This window comes from Osmerus eperlanus, chromosome 5 (genome assembly GCF_963692335.1).
Source record: "Osmerus eperlanus chromosome 5, fOsmEpe2.1, whole genome shotgun sequence".
NCBI lineage: Eukaryota > Metazoa > Chordata > Actinopteri > Osmeriformes > Osmeridae > Osmerus > Osmerus eperlanus.
Window position 1 is genome coordinate 6,593,672 of NC_085022.1, and position 17,137 is coordinate 6,610,808.

The 17,137-nt window shown below is 50.8% G+C and overlaps 1 protein-coding gene and 1 non-coding gene across 4 annotated transcripts; one reads left to right on the forward strand and one right to left on the reverse strand.

The window, feature by feature from the left end:
• Window positions 1–14,436, reverse strand: tubgcp6 (tubulin gamma complex component 6). 3 transcript variants are annotated; one of them, XM_062461454.1, is made up of 25 exons: window positions 14,024–14,436; window positions 12,833–13,650; window positions 12,482–12,645; window positions 12,098–12,311; window positions 11,763–11,924; window positions 11,528–11,649; window positions 11,215–11,278; window positions 10,832–10,941; window positions 10,033–10,124; window positions 8,958–9,097; window positions 8,543–8,692; window positions 8,044–8,125; window positions 7,340–7,428; window positions 6,686–6,801; window positions 6,303–6,441; window positions 6,063–6,158; window positions 3,776–5,762; window positions 3,487–3,654; window positions 3,117–3,285; window positions 2,833–2,974; window positions 2,530–2,724; window positions 2,061–2,193; window positions 1,239–1,452; window positions 760–953; window positions 1–465 (listed from the first exon to the last, which is right to left on the reverse strand). In XM_062461454.1, exons 2-25 carry the CDS (start codon window positions 13,628–13,630, stop codon window positions 374–376), a joined length of 5,832 nt encoding a protein of 1,943 aa, XP_062317438.1. In that variant the 5' UTR covers window positions 13,631–13,650; window positions 14,024–14,436; the 3' UTR covers window positions 1–373. The 3 variants fall into 3 exon arrangements, with proteins under 3 accessions (XP_062317438.1, XP_062317439.1, XP_062317437.1); XM_062461455.1 differs by having other exon boundaries at window positions 3,776–5,744; window positions 6,048–6,158; XM_062461453.1 differs by having other exon boundaries at window positions 6,048–6,158.
• Window positions 14,437–14,722: 286 nt separating this feature from the next.
• trnag-gcc (transfer RNA glycine (anticodon GCC)) lies at window positions 14,723–14,793 on the forward strand. Its single transcript has one exon. It is a non-coding gene; the product is annotated as a tRNA-Gly (tRNA).
• Window positions 14,794–17,137: the final 2,344 nt, after the last annotated feature.

The following is a 17,137-nucleotide window of genomic DNA, read 5'->3' on the forward strand; positions in this document are numbered from 1 at the left end:
CAGATTTTTTATTTACACAAAGTTACATGTTTTATTTAATAAATGGGCATAGGATGGGAATACTTCATGACGATGCACAGACAGGCACACTTCAGGTGTGGAATAACGTTACATTTGGCAACATCATTTGTAAAACAGGATGTTACAAGTACCCTTTTACAGGTTACAGCACTGCAGCAGGTATCAATGCATATGTTTAAACAACACTATCGCAAACTTTGTTGTTTATTTTCTATTGTCGTTCGACTAAACACTATTTACATCAGAATGGGTATAGAGTCAGGTTTGGACTCGCTATGGCATCAAGACAGATGGTGTAGAACACACACTCACTCTCTCTCACACACACACACTCTTTCTCACACACACACACTCAGGAGTCTTTGTAGTAGTTGTTGAAGTTGATGCGGAGCAGGAAGTCCTCTAGGTGAGGCTGGTAGCCCCTGTTAACCAGTTTAGTCACCACTGGAGACAAAGAAAAGCTCTTTCATAATAATAATAATAACAACAATAATCATCTATTCACTTAGCAGATGCTCTTGAACCCTGTGACCTCTTGATTTACAGTCATAGCCTCTCCCACTGAGCTATATCTATCCCCTGTGAAGCCATCTATCCAAATGACAGCACATTTAGACGACAGAACACTTGGTACTCAAATGTAGCCGTTCGTTACTATAACTGCACGGCAGATACGTACAGTTTGTCATACATATATTTCTCTAAAAAGTTCTACTCATTCGAAATGCGTGTGCTCACCTTTGAAGAGGAAGTGGGAGTAGTATTTGAAGGTGTTGTAGGACTGCTGCATGGCTATGAAGCTGGGGTGCACTGCCTCCCCCTGCTGGCTGGCCCAGGGCTGTGTGATGAGCTGGGCCCGGAACTTGAGGATGAGGCTGAAAATGCTGTGGATGATGTTCATGACCGGAGCAGCCTTCTCCGTCAGCAAACCCCTGGGGACGGAGGGACGGAGGGTGAAAGAGAGGACAGGAGGGAGGAGGAGAACGAGAGGACAGGAAGGGGAGGAGAAAGAGAGGACAGGAAGGGGAGGAGAACGAGAGGACAGGAAGGAGGAGGAGAAAGAGGACAGGAAGGGGAGGAGAAAGAGTGCAGGGTGGCCTTTGGGTAGGCGATCTCCTCCATGAATCTGACCCTGTACAGGTAATCTGCGCGTGTCCCTCCTGTCTAAAGATCTCTGTTAAAGCATGCAGCCGGCCACGTGTGCGTGCTCCCTGTACCTGAAGATGGCTCTGTTGAGGTAGTCTGCGTGCGTGCGGTGGATGGCATCCAGGTCGTTGACGGTGGCCATCTTGGTCTTGAATTCGCTCCAGGAGACCTGCAGGATCTGGTTAGCGATGTAGCCCTGGATCACCTTCACAAAGTGCTGCATCTCGTGTCTGTACAGCTGCAGCTGGCGGAACTGCACCGAGCGGCCCGCACCCTTCAGTAGAGCTGGGACACACACACACACACACATATATATATATATAAATACATACTAGCATGGATCCCTACTCCTTCTCCTAGGTCACACACACAGTCTTACTTGCTCACACACACAGGGATCAAAGTTACACTCATTGTCTCTCTCTCACACGTACACACACCTGACACACACACACACACACACACACACACACACACACACAGACAGACAAAGTCATCTCCCTTTAGAACTGTTATCGTGACATATTTGGAATTTCCCAGACCCAGATTCATTCTGTTTCCCCGGATCCAGATTTAAATGTACATTTAAAATGGGCGACGGTACAGTACAGCAGACAGTACAGTGACCTACTGTCACACACACTTCAGTGTCTCTCTGTTACAAAGAGACCCACAGCTACAGAGCAAGAAGACATTCCTTATCCCTAGATACTAGACAGACGAGGACCTGAAAAGCGCAATGGGTTTCTAATAATCGTGTGTTCATCTTCGCTTTTATCTAAAGCAACACAAAAGGAGGCGGGGGGGGGATCATGAACCTGTGACCTCTCGATCGAACGCTCTAACCACTGAGCTCCACCCATCCCGGGGGGTCCCTGTGCGTGTGGGCTCACCTGTTCTCTTGAGGTGGAACCACACGTCGCGCAGGCTCCACACCATGTGCTTGAGCTGCAGCAGGAAGGAGAACAGGCGGTTGTACTTGTTCATACAGCTGTCGGTGACGATGATGTTCAGCGGCCAGTCCACCTGGAGAGGGAGAGAGAGAGAGAGAGAGAGAGAGAGAGAATAAAGACGGAGAAAGAAGGGTTTCCCGCCTTAGGTGACAGGGGCTGGCGTCTCACATGTGGTTCACGGTGTTTTGCACAGAGGAAGAGAGAGGAGAGAGAAGAAAGAGAGAAGAAAGAGAGAAAGAGACAGTGCTGGCCTCGTGGGCTTATTACTGTCTCCCATTGAGCGTCTTCGAAAAGCTCCTTATTTACTGATCAAACACTCAGGCAGTAATCTAGTTTTCCAGATGCAGAAGAGTTCCGGAAACTAATCTCACACACACACACACTCTCTCTATCTCTCAAACACACACACCTTGTAGCGAAGCTCCAGACAGTTGAGTGAATCGGGGGCGTGAGGGTGGAAGGTCTCGGGCAGGAAGCGCAGGGCGAAGGTGAAGTTGGGCGCCAGGGCGTTGTCGCCGTGGAGACTGTACTGGAGGGCCTTGCTCAGGATGGAGTTGAGGACCAGAGGGGTCAGCAGCTCTCCTGGAGTCTGACCACTGGCCAGCTGAGAATGAAGCCACGCAAAAGGGTTCACACGCAAGCAGACTAGACAAACACAGCGTGCTGACACGCACGCACACACACACACAAACACATGCATCGGCTGTCTCACCTTCTCAAAGAGTAGGTCGCTGAGAGACTGGGCGAACTCCCCGTCCTCCATCAGCAGGAAGTGCCGGAGGGCCTCAAAGTGGCGCTCCACCCCCAGCTCCACGAAGAAGTAGTCCACCACGGCCTTGTTTACCAGGGACACACTGGGGGGGGGGGGGGGGGGAGGGGAAATCAATGATGGGACGGGTAAGACACCAACCTCTCTCTCTCTCTCTTTTCCCCCTCCCTCTGTCCACCCTCCCTCTGTCCACCCTCTCCCTCTCTCTCTGTGTCCAGGGGACTCACTGTGTGATGAGTGGGGTGGTGACGGAGTGCTTCATGAGGACGGGCAGAGACACCATCTCGCTGAGCTGCACGGGCGTGGTGTCGGTGGCCCTGCGGAGGGAGGGGTCCATGGGGAGCCCCCAGGGGCCCCGCGTCACCTGCTGCAGCAGCTGGCACTCTGGGGACAACACTGCGCGCGCGCGCACACACACACACACACACGGATACACACAGGATGATACTGTAAGAGATCTTTGAAAGTAAACACATCGCTCTACTGAACTGACTCAATATCTGACGCTCCTCAATTTTGACATGTTCTCCCTCACACTTTGCTGGTGAGTGTAACTGTGTCGGACCTAGAGTCTATGTTAGGAGTGTGGTGACTCACTCATGAGGTTGGAGCAGTCCTCGTATGGCTCGACCTCGTACTGGGACGCCAGGGATAGCAGGTAGTCCTGCTCAGCACCCGCTCCATGGGGCCGGCCGAAGCTCGCTGCCCAGGAGGAGATGCCCTCATCCAGCAGCTGCTGCTCACTCGAGGCCCAGGCTTTAGGCCCTGAGGGACGTCACAACAAGAAGGTTAGTTCTTTTTGTTGTCGTATTGAAGTACTGTGCCAACCAGGAAAGCAGACAGGATGTCAACAGATAGGAGTTATTGATGTACGGCGATCCAGTACCTTGAGTGTCCTGTCTGCCAGGGTCCTTCACCACACAGCCTGCACCAAGAGCGGAGTCTGAGGAGTGGCCATATTGACTTCCTGGTAGGGGTGACGGAAGGGGTGCGCTTCCTGACATCACACACCCTGCACCTAATGTTGAGTCTGAGGAGTGGCCATATTGACTCCCTGGTAGGGGTGAGGGGAGGGGTACGCTTCCTGACATCACACACCCTGCACCTAATGTTGAGTCTGAGGAGTGGCCATATTGACTTCCTGGTAGGGGTGACGGAAGGGGTGCGCTTCCTGACATCACACACCCCGCACCTAATGTTGAGTCTGAGGAGTGGCCATATTGACTCCCTGGTAGGGGTGAGGGGAGGGGTACGCTTCCTGACATCACACACCCTGCACCTAATGTTGAGTCTGAGGAGTGGCCATATTGACTGCCTGGTAGGGGTGAGGGAAGGGGTACGCTTCCTGACACCACACACCCTGCACCTAATGTTGAGTCTGAGGAGTGTCCGAATGTGCTGCCAGGTAAAGATGACGTAGCTACTTCCGAACCCGACATCACGCAGCCCACTTGGAGGGTACTGTCGGAGGCGTGACCGTGCTCGCTCCAGCGCGGCCTCTGGGTCTCCACGTCAAACACAAACTCCCCGACCTTGACGTGAGCGTCTGAGGCGTGGCCGTGAACGCCGGGGGAGGGCAGCAGGGGGCTCACGTCTGAGACGTTTTCCCCGACCCTGATGTGGGAGTCTGAGGCGTGGCCGTGGACGTTGGGGGCGGGGTGGGCGACCACCATGTCGGAAACGTTCTCCCCCACTTTGATGTGGCCGTCGGACGAGTGACCGTGGACGTTGGCGGACGGCCGAGCCGTGACCGCGTCGGAGACGTATTCCCCGATCTGGATGTGCGCGTCCGAGATCTGACCGTGAACGCTCGCGGGCGGCCGAGGGGGGGTCGCCGCCGACAAAAACTCCCCGCCCCTCGGGCGGGCGTCAGACGGGCGGCCGTGCGCGTTCAGCGATGGCTGAGAGTTAATCACCTCGGGAACGCCCTCGCCCTCCTTGACGCGGTCATGTGACACATTGATGGACCGCGTGTGGAGGTAGTCTGCCACTGATGCATTCTCCCTGACTGTAGTACAAGTGTCGGACACGTGAGCGGGGATGGTTGTGATTGGGATCGACAGGGAAGGGGGGGACTGGCATCGGAGATCCCCACTGCCGTGCCTCTTTTCTGGGGAGATCAGAGCACCAGCTGTCTGGTTCTCCAGCTGACTCTGTTCGCTCTCTTTCCCAGCCTTGTTCCCTGGGCCCTGGCTAGCCTTCTCCACACTCCCCGCTGTCCCAGTCACGGCTGTCAATTCCTGTTCTGCTGCTGGTAGAAAACAGGAGACACAGCTATCTATCATCTTGGTCTCAGTACCGTCTGCGAGCTGGAGAGAGGTCTGGGAGGGGTGTCCATGAAGGCCAGGCTTGTGGGGGGCGGCGATGGGGACGTCGGGGGTATACTGGCCCAGAGGGAAACTGGACTGGGAGGCCTGGCCGTGGGGACTGGGCCTGGGGAGACGCTCCAGGACATCTGACATGTTTTCCCCTATGGGGATGTGGGAGTCTGAGGGGTGGGAGAGTGGGATGTCTGGCTGAATCATGGGCCCCCAGAGAGCCCTGTTCTGGGGCTGGTCAGGAGCCACGGCTGGGGGCTGGTCTGGCTCCAGCATTCCCCCCAGAGGACTGAAGGGGGTGCTGAAGTCATAGTCTACATCTGACTGTGGTTGGGTTTGAGGTTGAGGTTGGGGTTGGGTTGGGCCTTCGGGGAGGTCAGATCCAATCTCCTGCAGTGCCTGCTCCACCTGCTGGCTGTCCCCGGGACGGGGAAGGAGCTGGGTGAGCTTGGTGTCCTGGGAGGTGAGGGCAGGGTCTTCAGTAGCAGAGGGGGGCTTGAGGGGAGGCCTTGGTGTCCCCAGGGGGAGCCCAGATCCCTCCGGATCCACTGACCCCTGCCCAGGAAGAGCAGAGGTTAGGCAACAACCAATCACACATTCAACTGGCAAAGCTACAAGATGACACATCTACTCATGCTAACAACCAAAGATCCGTTTTAACAAACAGTTGGAAGATGACACAACTAGCCGATGCTAATTGCTAACAACCAAAGATACATTCAATTTACACTTGCAAAATGACATAACTAACAGATGCTAACAGCAGAAGATACATTCAACAAAAGGCTGAAACATAAAAACGGCTAGCCAGCTAATGCTAACTGTGGCCGGCCTGCGTACAGGAACATTCCACACCAGTGCTGGTTCAGGCTCCTGCTGAGCGGAGGAAGCAGGTAGAAGAGATTCAGGAGGAGGTTTCGTCTGTCCCAGAGGATATCTCTTCAGCAGGGCCTGCAGGAGAAGGACATGAGAGGCAACACTTATCTGTCTCTATCAATTTAATATATATATAAAACTTCTCAACCAAACATGCATCATTCAATCATTCTCCAGTGTTGTGTGTGTTTATGTGTGTGTGTGTCTCTGTAGGAATACCTCAATGTGCAGCTGGTCCTGCAGTAGGAACTGGGCCCGGCTCTCGTCCAGTCTCATTCGCTGCACCCTCCATAAGGCCCGCCTCTCCCTCCTGGTAGCCTCCTCCGATAGGTGGCTGTACTGAGCAATCAGCTCTTTCCTGATCAACACAGAACAGGCTGGATTCAGATGTCTAGACCAAACAATGCCAGTGGCTCATTTGAGCATTTGTGGAGTTAATAAAGCATAGGAATATCAATAATCTGAATTCGAAATACCTCAGTCAAACAGTTCTCAAAGGAGATGACTGTCTGTGTCTGTGCGTGTCGAGTGTGAGACGGTGAGTGTAACTTTGATCCCTGTACGTGTGAGTAAGACTGCCTGCCTGCGTGTGTGCGTCAGACCTGGCTCGTATCTCCAGCTGTTCCTCCAGAGCCTGCAGCCTCTTCTCTCGGTCTCTCAGCTCCCGGGCAAAGCTGTAGTCGTCCTCCTGTTCCTTCTTCTTGGCTGCGCTGTGCCACTGGAAAACACACACACACACACGCACGTCATGTAGGTTTAACGTTCCTGCAGGTTTCAGCTACAGAGGCTTGCACACTGCTAGGAGGAAACACGCGGCGCTCCTTCTCTGTGAACAGAATGAGAAGGTCGGCACCTCTATTCTCTCCTCCCTTCCCCAGACAGACATAGAAATGGGAGGTCAGGGAGGCTACTTGTTGAACAGTGCTATATGCGAATGCCGTTTCCAGAGGAACTCCAGTATCGCCCTGTCTGTCACCATCTCCTCCTGCTGATAATGGGAAAACCAGGTCAGGGGGGACACAGGGAAACCTGGACTCGTTTTTCTCAGCCGCAACATCCATCTCTCTCCACCTCTCGCTGCCGCGGGTCAAAGAGGAGACACGCTCACCGGGGCTTCTCTCGCGCGGTCGCTCCTCTCTTTCTTTCCGTTGCCACGGTCGTCTTTCAATCTGTCCGTCTCTCCCTCCCTCCCTCACTGTGTCTTTGTCTCGGCCTGCCTCGGTTTCTCGCCCCTCTCCCCCGCCCCTCGCGCTCACCTCTAGTTCCTGCTCCAGGTGCTGTCTCAGTTCCTCGAAGCGCTCCCTTTTCCTCGCCTCCTCCACCAGACGCTGGGACACCTGTCGCCCTGCAGGGAGGGACGGAGGGAGAGAGAGAGACTGGTTACAACCTATGCAGTGCACACTTGCAAGGCACACACACCAACCCACAGTCTCACACTCTAAGGTCACAGCCACGCAGGGGCAAAGTTACACTCACAGTCTCCCTTACACGCACGCACACACGCACACACACACGCGGGTCTGTCTGGCTCACTTCCCTTCCTCACATCTATTCCAGTAATAAGTTGATATGAGGAGTTAGGGAAACTATGTGAGCGATGATTCGATTTCACACCCTGCAGAGCTGGAAGCTGTTCAAAGGCTTCTTCTCTGCTATTCTAGTCTCACCCCTTTCCTCCAGCCTGTGAAGGAGGCTCCGGGTTAGCGGGAGCACCCGGGGGAGTACTCGAAAGCTCTACTAGGTTCTAATCACTGTTCTGAGTGATGATTTAGAAGTGTTATAAGAGGGTATAAAGAGAGCGTGTGCGTGTGTGGGAGTCCGGGAGAGTTTGACATCATTGAAGTGTGTCTGAACATTGTGTGATGTCTACTTGAGTTCTGTGTTACAGTGTGTGTGTATGATCTATATTTGTGTGTCTGTGTCCTATATAAGTGTGTGCGTGTGTGTGTATATCACTCACCACGGATGCTCTCCAGGGTCTTGGCTGCTGAATCTCTGACTTGATTGATCAGCTCCTGGCGTGCCTGCTCTGTGCGTAGGGCCTAACACACACACACACACACACACACACACACACACACACGCAGAGCATACTGTATCTGCTGTCCTCTGGCTTACCTCTCCACAGCCCTCTCAGCTACTCTGGAAGCGCATCCATCAAGCTCCATGCTCGACTGGTGATAATATTAATGTTTCTAAATCAAATCTTTTTTTATGTATTTTTTTACAAGCAACATTACTAAATGGAAAATGGCTACTTAAATTCACTACCTACACAGATTGATTGGGAAATAACAGCTTGATGGGTGATGGGTCGATTTCCCAAACAGTTTAGACCCGGGCGTAGACAGAAAAACTGTTTTACTGAATATCTGTTTAGAAACAGGTGCTTCATCAGTGTTTGGTGAAGCGGGTCACAGGCTGGTATGTGCACGGCCGGTCGGCGCATTCTGCAGTACCTGCTCCTCCCTGCTGATGGCGCTGTGCTTGGCGATCCTCTCCACGCGTCCACGGTACACGGCGCAGTCCCTCTCGATCTCCTCCACTTCCTGCAGGGAGAAGGTGACGGAGATACGAGGCACGGGCAGCTCCGACCCGCAGATGTAGTGCTGCAGGCAGGCAGGCAGGCAGGCAGGCAGGCAGGCAGGCCGACAGACAGACAGGCAGACAGTTTAGTTTAAAGCTTATGAGTCTAGTCTATGGTCTGGGTTACAGAGCAACTGCTTCTACAAGCTTTACATACCATTACAGTGTTACTATACTGTAGAGTATAAAATACATTAGTATATACGGTCAGGTCAGGGTCACGCTGTTACTACACGAACTGAGCCTATATTGCCGTACGTGTGTGTTTGTGGTTGCCTGGATACTGACCTGGGGACAGCAGATCTTGAGCAGGTTGATGGTCTTGCCGCAGACGTAGACGTCGTTAGCGATGTGTCGGAGGAAGACGGGGACGCAGGCCTCCACCTCCCTGGAGATGAGGGTGTAGCCCTGCACCCAGAAGTGCTTGTCTGGGGGAGGGGGGGGTAGGAGGGGGGGGGGGGGCAGGGCAGTGTGAGGGGCCGGCATGGACAGACAGCTGTTGTTTCAAGAATACAAACAAGTGCACCTGGAGAGAGTATAGACCAGAGAGCTTCAGAGGCGCGACTTAATTACCGGGCCTGGCATTGGTCTGTGTGTTTGGAATGATTTAATCATCGTCGAATCAGGGTCAGGTAGACCTTGGAACACGCCCACGGTACACAAGCTCAAACAGACCTCTGATATTCGCGGAGGTGAGGAGAGAGCCGTGTCATGTTTTCTAATTTCAACCGTTCAAACAACGGCGGAGCAACCCATCCCGGACGACCTCCGTGTTGGAAACCCGACGAGCCCAGGAGGGGCGCAAAGCACACGAGTCTCGCGGCTCTGTTCATCGATCAGGGTTTTTTGGGGGGGGGGTTGCCAGGACAGTTTTGCTTCTGATTGCCTCCCTGGCTAACTGTCTTGGAGAGGAACGCTGACATTTGTGTGTCCTCCAAAAAGAGGAGGGAGAAGAGCCAGGTGGGGTTCACTGGCAGAGTTGATGAGGTGTAGCTGATGAGCAAATGAACCTCTAAACTAAGTGGAGCAAGGCTAGGGTGATACGGGGGCGTCCTTGACTCCTGGAATAGGGTGTAATAGAAAAACCCTACATTTAAACAGGATGCAATTAGACCGGCTGATCTCATTAAATCAACCACGGGACTGTTATCTTGCCATAAACAGACAGTGTGTTTAAGTGTGCTGCATTCTAAACGCGGTTTGTAACCGTGCGTTGTTGAAAGCCCTGCTGCACACGCCCGAGACGACATCCAAATTGAAATGAAGTGTTTGTGCAGCAAGCCGTCTCCTCATGCAGGACGTGCAGTGGAGCGTGTCCTGCATGGAGGACCTGCGTGGAGGACCAAGATGAGGACTGGCTCACCTCTGCAGCCCAGGTAGTCCTCGTTGACCTGAATCATAAACTCCCCATACACATCTCTGAACACACCACTGTATACCCAGTCAGACACAAACCTGTAAAAGCAAAGAGAAAGAGAGAGAGAGAGAGAAAGAGACAGAGAGAGACAGAGACAGAGACAGAGAGAGAGAGAGAGAGAGAGAGAGAGAGAGAGAGAGAGAGAGAGAGAGAGAGAGAAAAAAAAAACTTAACAGGTTATTTGATTCTCCGCTCACACAAGATCTCAATCACAAACAGTCACCCAATTTGTCATGATTTAACCCTCGTGCTGCCTTCGGGTCACATGACCCAAAGGTTCACAACGAACCATCGTTGTGTTTACCCAATTTCACCCAATACAAAAACAAATAAAAATAATTTTCTTTTAACCATTGCAATGTGGGGGGTCTGAGACAGCCCGACAGTTAAAAGAAAATGCTTCACTTTGTTTTTGTATGAGGTAAATTTGTCGCAATACGACAGTGGGTCACAATGACTGATGGGTCAGAATGACCCGAAGATAACACAAGGGTTAATAGCCTTGGACAGGTAAGTCAACGATGAGAAACAGACATCAGCTCCAGGGTCGAAGGTACCTTGTCGTGACAGAACACTCAAGAGACCTTCAGCCATGGAAGACTGCATATGTAGGTCCATGTTGTCACGCGCTTCGGGAAGGGTGGACTTGTTACCAGGAGTACCTCCTCGCCTCCAGGGTTTAACAGGGGAGGGGAAAGCACCTAGGTGGAGGTACGTGCAGTGTGTTACCGGTGTCTGGACTGACCGTGTGTAGGGCTCACAGCTGCTCTTCAGCAGGGACAGCAGGACCAGGTAGTTCTCATTACTGCAGTTGCTCTGGGCCTCGTTGTACAGGCAGGACAGCAGCTTCACTCCCTGGGGAGAGGGCAGACACTGGACTTATTCAGGGTATAGCTCAGGAGGTAGAGCATTTGACGGAAAAGAGTTCGCAGGTTTAAATCCCCCCCCCTCCCCCCATACGTCTTTTCGGATAAAAGCACCTGCTCAAGGATTAAATGATTTATTATAATCCCTTTTAGTGCTTTAACACAAACACATCGAGCTTGATTCACAGGACATAATATATTCTATTATATACTGTGTGGGGCACAAAATGCAGGAAAACAGAAAAGCTGTGAGGCCACTCACCACAGGGAACGTAGCCTGGCCAACTCCACAGGCTCCATCCACACAACACAGCTCTGAGAGGTACCTGGAACGCAAACAGCACACAGCTATGAGTGGCCGATTAATCTACATTTACATTACATTTAGTCATTTAGCAGACGCTCTTATCCAGAGCGACTTACAGTAAGTACAGGGACATACCCCCTGATTATTTCTCACTTCAGAGTGCAGACTAACAGCTCTGTTTGGTCCTCGTTATAGAGTCAGGGCTCGTTTCCTAGCGCCAGGCAGCGGGGTGTGTGTGTGTGTGTGTGTGCGTGTGGTGGGGTCTCACCTGAGTTGTCTGCCCACTTTGCGGAACAGGAACCCAAAGGTGAGCAGGCTGAGCGTGGACGGTGTGCTGAGCACACAGGCCCTGTAGTAATGCAGGTACTTCCTCAGTCCGCCTGTGAAGGCCTGGCGAGGGGGGGGGAGGAACACAGCTGTCAGGGGGGGGGGGGGGGGGGGGGGCCCACCCGGATACCGACCCTAGCCGGCAGCAGGCGGTTAAACGCAAGGAGGACACCCACCTGGAAGACCAGGCCTTTCTTGTGGGCGCTCTGCAGGGAGAAGCGACTCAGCCTCAGGTAGTGGGTGCCATACTGCGCTAGATCTCCCAGGAGACGGGACACACTCTCCGGAGACGCACCCGACACACACACTCCCGGACGCACGTCAAACTGCACACACACCTGGAGGGGGGGCGGGGTGGTGAAGGTGAGTCATTACTACTACCATAACTAACGCACCCCCCCCCCCCCCCCCCCCCGCGCCAAAAAAGAATTAAGATGACAAATGGTACTGCGTAAATCTATACGTAGTCGGTTTACTCGGTGCGTTGGTCTGAGAGATACTGGGGTTGTACCTGGTTGAGAGGGAAGGTAGTGGACGCCACACCGATCAGAACGTTCAGGAGGTCACTGACCAGCTGGGTCTGTGAGTCCAAGGGTAGAGGTAGGAGTGGAGAGGGGGTGGCCGAACTGACCACCCTCATCTCCCCCTCCCACAGCCTGTAGAGCTGGTCAAAGGCCTCACGACCCCCCTCGGAGAGGTAGGGGGCCTCCCTCTTACCCGGGGGGCTGTGGACATTTACAACATAAGGAGAGAAAACGTTGAGATCCCTATAATTATATGTTACGGAGCATCAACGGGACAAAATAACGTTGTGAAAACGTATATATCGCCTGCTGCCTGAGACATTTCGCAATGCTAGTTTGGACTACCAGGTCTCAGATGAAGCCTGCCTTACCAGCCGATGCATTCCCAGCAGCGACGTCGTCCAGGCTCAAAGGTCCTTATGGCCTCCCAGACATCGAGCTCAGGGCTGGGGCTAGGTTCCGACTGGGAGTCTGGGGTCAGGTTTGAGGCCGACTGGAAACCCTCGTCCTCAGACTGGTCCAAATAAGGTGGCACCTGGACGGAGACACGATAGCATATCACATTATATTGTATTTATTTAGCCAACACTTTGCGACAAAAACAGGGTACAAATCGTGCATATAGATAGCACAGCAGAAGATCAGGGATCAGAAGTGCAGTGTGAAGTACTATACTTTTAGCGCTAAACAGATAAGGACAGATCGGAAAATCAGTCTCTTACCCGTATGGCCAGCCCTGTGACATCAGCATTGCTGGGCACAGGCGGCAGGTCCAGTCTGATGTCCAGATCGGAGGTACGGGTGTGCAGAAGCGCCCCAAACAGCGACATCCTGGTCTCTCTCTCAAACTTCTCTTCCACCTCTGCCCTCCTCCCAAGAGCCAGCAGGCCCGTTCCTGGAAGAGCCTCCATCAGCCCCAGAGTCCCACACATCCCTCCCAGGGAGCCCCACTCCTCCCCACACACCAGAGCCCAGGCCCGAGCCTCCAGCCTCTGGAGCTCCTCACTCTGGTAGCCCCCCAGGGGAGGCCTGCGGAGCACGGGCCTCTCCCTACGCATGTAGTCTCTGCTGAAGGAGGTGGGAGGTGGGGGTGCCGAGCCAGCTAGCTGCACCAGGAGTTCCAACACCGAGTTGAGTTCCCCGAGTCCTGACGCGGGTCCCTCTGCCAGCCTGTCAAGCCGATCCTCCAGCCTCTCTGCTTCGTCCTGGCAGCCAGCCACCCGCAGATCGAAGGAGATCATCAGAACTTTATTTCTGGGCGGCGTGGTGGAGGTAATATTAGATACTGACGAGGAGGGCCTTTTCAGGGGTCCTTCCAGGAAGAGTTTGGAGAGTAGTGCCCCGTAGGCTTGCTTTCTGAGGGAACGTCGGACTGCATCTCGGGAGATGCCCCCCAGGGCGCGCCGTTTCCATGACACCCCCGAAAGACTGCTATCACACAATGCACCCAGCAGTTCGGTAATGCTGGTGCTGCTGCTATTATAATTAGATGGGAGGGAGACGTCAGAGCAGGAGTCCATGGTGACTTTCTTCTTACGGCCTGTGGATGTCAAAGGTGTATCATGTTAGGCACCACACCACTACCGATAGATAACTAGATACAAAAGTCAGGTGCTAATGAAAAATATGAAAGCTAGTCTAATTGTTGTATTCAACTAGCTACCTTGCTAACATGTTAGCTCTCAAACATGTTTTTATTTTGATAGCCAGCTAAATTCGCTAGTTAGTTAGTTACCACTGCATGTTTACAGCAAGCAAGTCGTCAGTCTACTAGTATTTAATGGGCTTGGCAAATATCTAGCCTAGCTATGTTAGCTAGCGGCCTCATATTAATATGGTACTGTAGTATTCACTGAGCTTGTGACATCATTGTATACAATAATATGCTCGTGGTTTTTTTGTGCTAACGTTACCTTCAATTCAGCACAGCCAGTGGTGGTTTAATGTTGACAGGTCAGCTTGCACCACCTTCCATGTTAGCTAGCCTAGTCTAGTGACGCTAGCTATTCTGTAGCTAGCTAACTGAGCAGCCAATACTAGTCGGGCAATAGTGAACATACTGCTCCGTTTTGAAGTAAACAAGTATACACTTTACGAGCTGTATGCTATCTATATTCGCTATAATCTGCACTGCTTCACGCAGGTGGATATAAAAGCGTGTAGAAGACAGACTGCGGTTTACAGTTGATATCTGTGTTCCATGCTAGGGCTAGTTGCACGCAATATCGCCCGCCCACGTGAAATACGATTAGACAATTGAACGGAACATTGTAATCTATTGGACAAACTTCTATGACAAACTTCCGGCAACACCATAACCGCGCAGCACAAAAGCATAGTGACCGTCGAAACAAACTGCTTGCATGCATGTAGCGTAACTGCCACATTAGGAAGGTCGCAAACGGTAATGTTCCAAGTATATCCACACTGCAAGAAACAACACGTCCTGGTAAGAGCAGCAGCACTACCTAATAAAATGAGCAGTAGCCTATCATGCCTATACGATGCGAAAAAGCATCAAAAAAAAATTTTCTGTGAACTTTTGACTTAGATTCAGCATTTTCATTTGCAATTGTTAAGCGACCCATAATGCATTGCAGTATCACATCAAAGCATTGGTGGTTCAGTGGTAGAATTCTCGCCTGCCACGCGGGAGGCCCGGGTTCGATTCCCGGCCAATGCATGAAACTTTTTTCATTTGTAGATTTCTTTCAGTTTGATGAAGTTGATCAGATCGATTTTTACTAGTATGACTTAACGATTTTAATTGTTGGATCTTTCTCAACTTTTCTGTTTCAGCGGTGCTAAGTGTGTCAGAGAAGTCTCAGTAATACCATCTGCTTCTTTACAAGGCATGGCCGGCCAGACTCAATAAACAAACTAAACATTTGTTTAAGGCCCCGCGCGGGTCCACGACATTTTGTAAAAAAAAATATCAAAGGGCACCCTACACTTTTTTTGTTTAGGGCCCCCAAAACCCTAGGGCCGGCCCAGTTACAAGGTGATGGATTTGCCCATGTCTGTTATTTATTTTATATTAGTGATTTACTATAAAAATCACATCAAGGCGAGATCATTTTTACAATGGCTTTATAAATATATATATATATATATGCTCGAGCGAACCAAGTAGTGTGTTATTGTACTATTAAAAACTGCATATAGCACTTATATTCATTATCTAGACTTAATTGACATTCTTTGTAATAGGCAGATAGTGTGCAACAAAATAACAATTGTCACTGTGTGACCATGCATACATTCCATGTTAACCACAATTACATATAATATACATGACGTTGAATTGACAACAACTAAGATAAAATATCTATTCACATCACCCCCCACCCCCACCAACAATCAATTCCTTATCATCTGGTCACGCCCAAATGTATCATTCATATGGATAACTTTCTGAAAAAGAAATTGATTACGGTAACGCTATTTGTATTCATTTTCACGAAGGTTTTTTCTCCACATAGCATGGGATGAAGCCCCCTCTCCTCCCACAGGTCGCAGAAATCAAAGCCAAATTTAATTACATCGTATGTAACACTGCTGGTAGACAATCTCCGTGCCGTGCTGTGGGAGTGTTTGGCTCAGTGTTGTGCTCTGCGTGGGAGCCAGGAGAACAGGGGACGGGAGCATGCAGATTTTAACCCAATTCCAGATCCGCCAAAGACACTGTACAAAAAGGCAAATAGAAAAGTGAATGTTTTGGAAACCTATGCGTGGCGTTTTGGGTGCTATGGGTGGGGGAGGTGAATGCTCATTTCTATCTCACATTACGGAGGCCAATCTTAAAGCACCCTGAAATTGTGTAGACATCCAGAAGAGAATTATGTACATATTTAATCAGCTATCTCAAATACAGTACATGCATCTAAAAGTGGGAGTTATCAGTGATAGTACAAGAGCGTGTTCAACATGGGGGCTGGTGATAATGAAGCGTAATCAGTCTAGCTTTGGCAGCAGCTCTTGGAAGTTGTTCTCTGTGTTGATATCTGCAGATGAATCTCAGAGCAGTTACAGCCAGGCCTCCATGGAGAGCAGGGCTCTCTTTGATATCCCCACCCCTGCTTCAAGGTTTGTTAAGCAACCAGATGAGGCAATTTTGTCTTTCATCTTTCTCTCCCCAAACTCATTCTTAGCTGTCAGGGTTTTAATTAATGTTTTCACAGCAAATTCTAGTTTTCACTGGAGGTCCTCTGAACACTCTGGGGCTGTTTATATGACCAACTCATGTACCCAGAACTTAGTTTAAGGTCTTGTTTGTGTCTGCAGATTGGTTTTGGTTCAGACGGCTGTTCACAGCCTATGTTGATAACATCAGTAGATCCTCAAGATTGGTGGAGCAAGAATATGACTTATGGCTGTGTAAAATACATCAAGAATGTTGAAGAAAAATATCGTCAAGCATATCCCCTGGAAATATGACCGGTCTGGAGTCTCTTCATACAGAATATACATGAAATGTACTTTATTAGTGTTTACAATGGCCATAAAATGTACCTGTAGTCTGCAGTATTAATCTATTAATCAATTGTACACTCCATTATTAATAAGCATGTCGGCCTTATCTTGAGTACACGACGGATGATTCCAGTTGTGCTATATATAGCAACCATTCACATATGAATCCATTGGTTAGTTACACCAATACATCACCTTATCCAAACACATGAAGGTCAGGTATAATCAAACACACAGACCGAGGGCATGGATGTCTCTGAGAAGTTTATTCATGGAGGAGTGTGTGATGCAATCTGTGTGTAACTGTCCCATACACACGCAACCTCTGAGAAAGAAGTAATCCAGTTCAAACATGAAGGCAGGATCGATTTCTACCCAGCTGTCTCACACGGAGAAAAACGTTGGCATCCATTAATGTCCTGCTCTGGATTCCACTGTCCCAGTTTCTTGCTTAGTCACGGCACATTCACAAGGAAATGAAATGATCTCGACAACAGCACAACAAACAGGATCTTTTTTTCCCCCAGGACTCGATGCATAGGAGTATACGGATA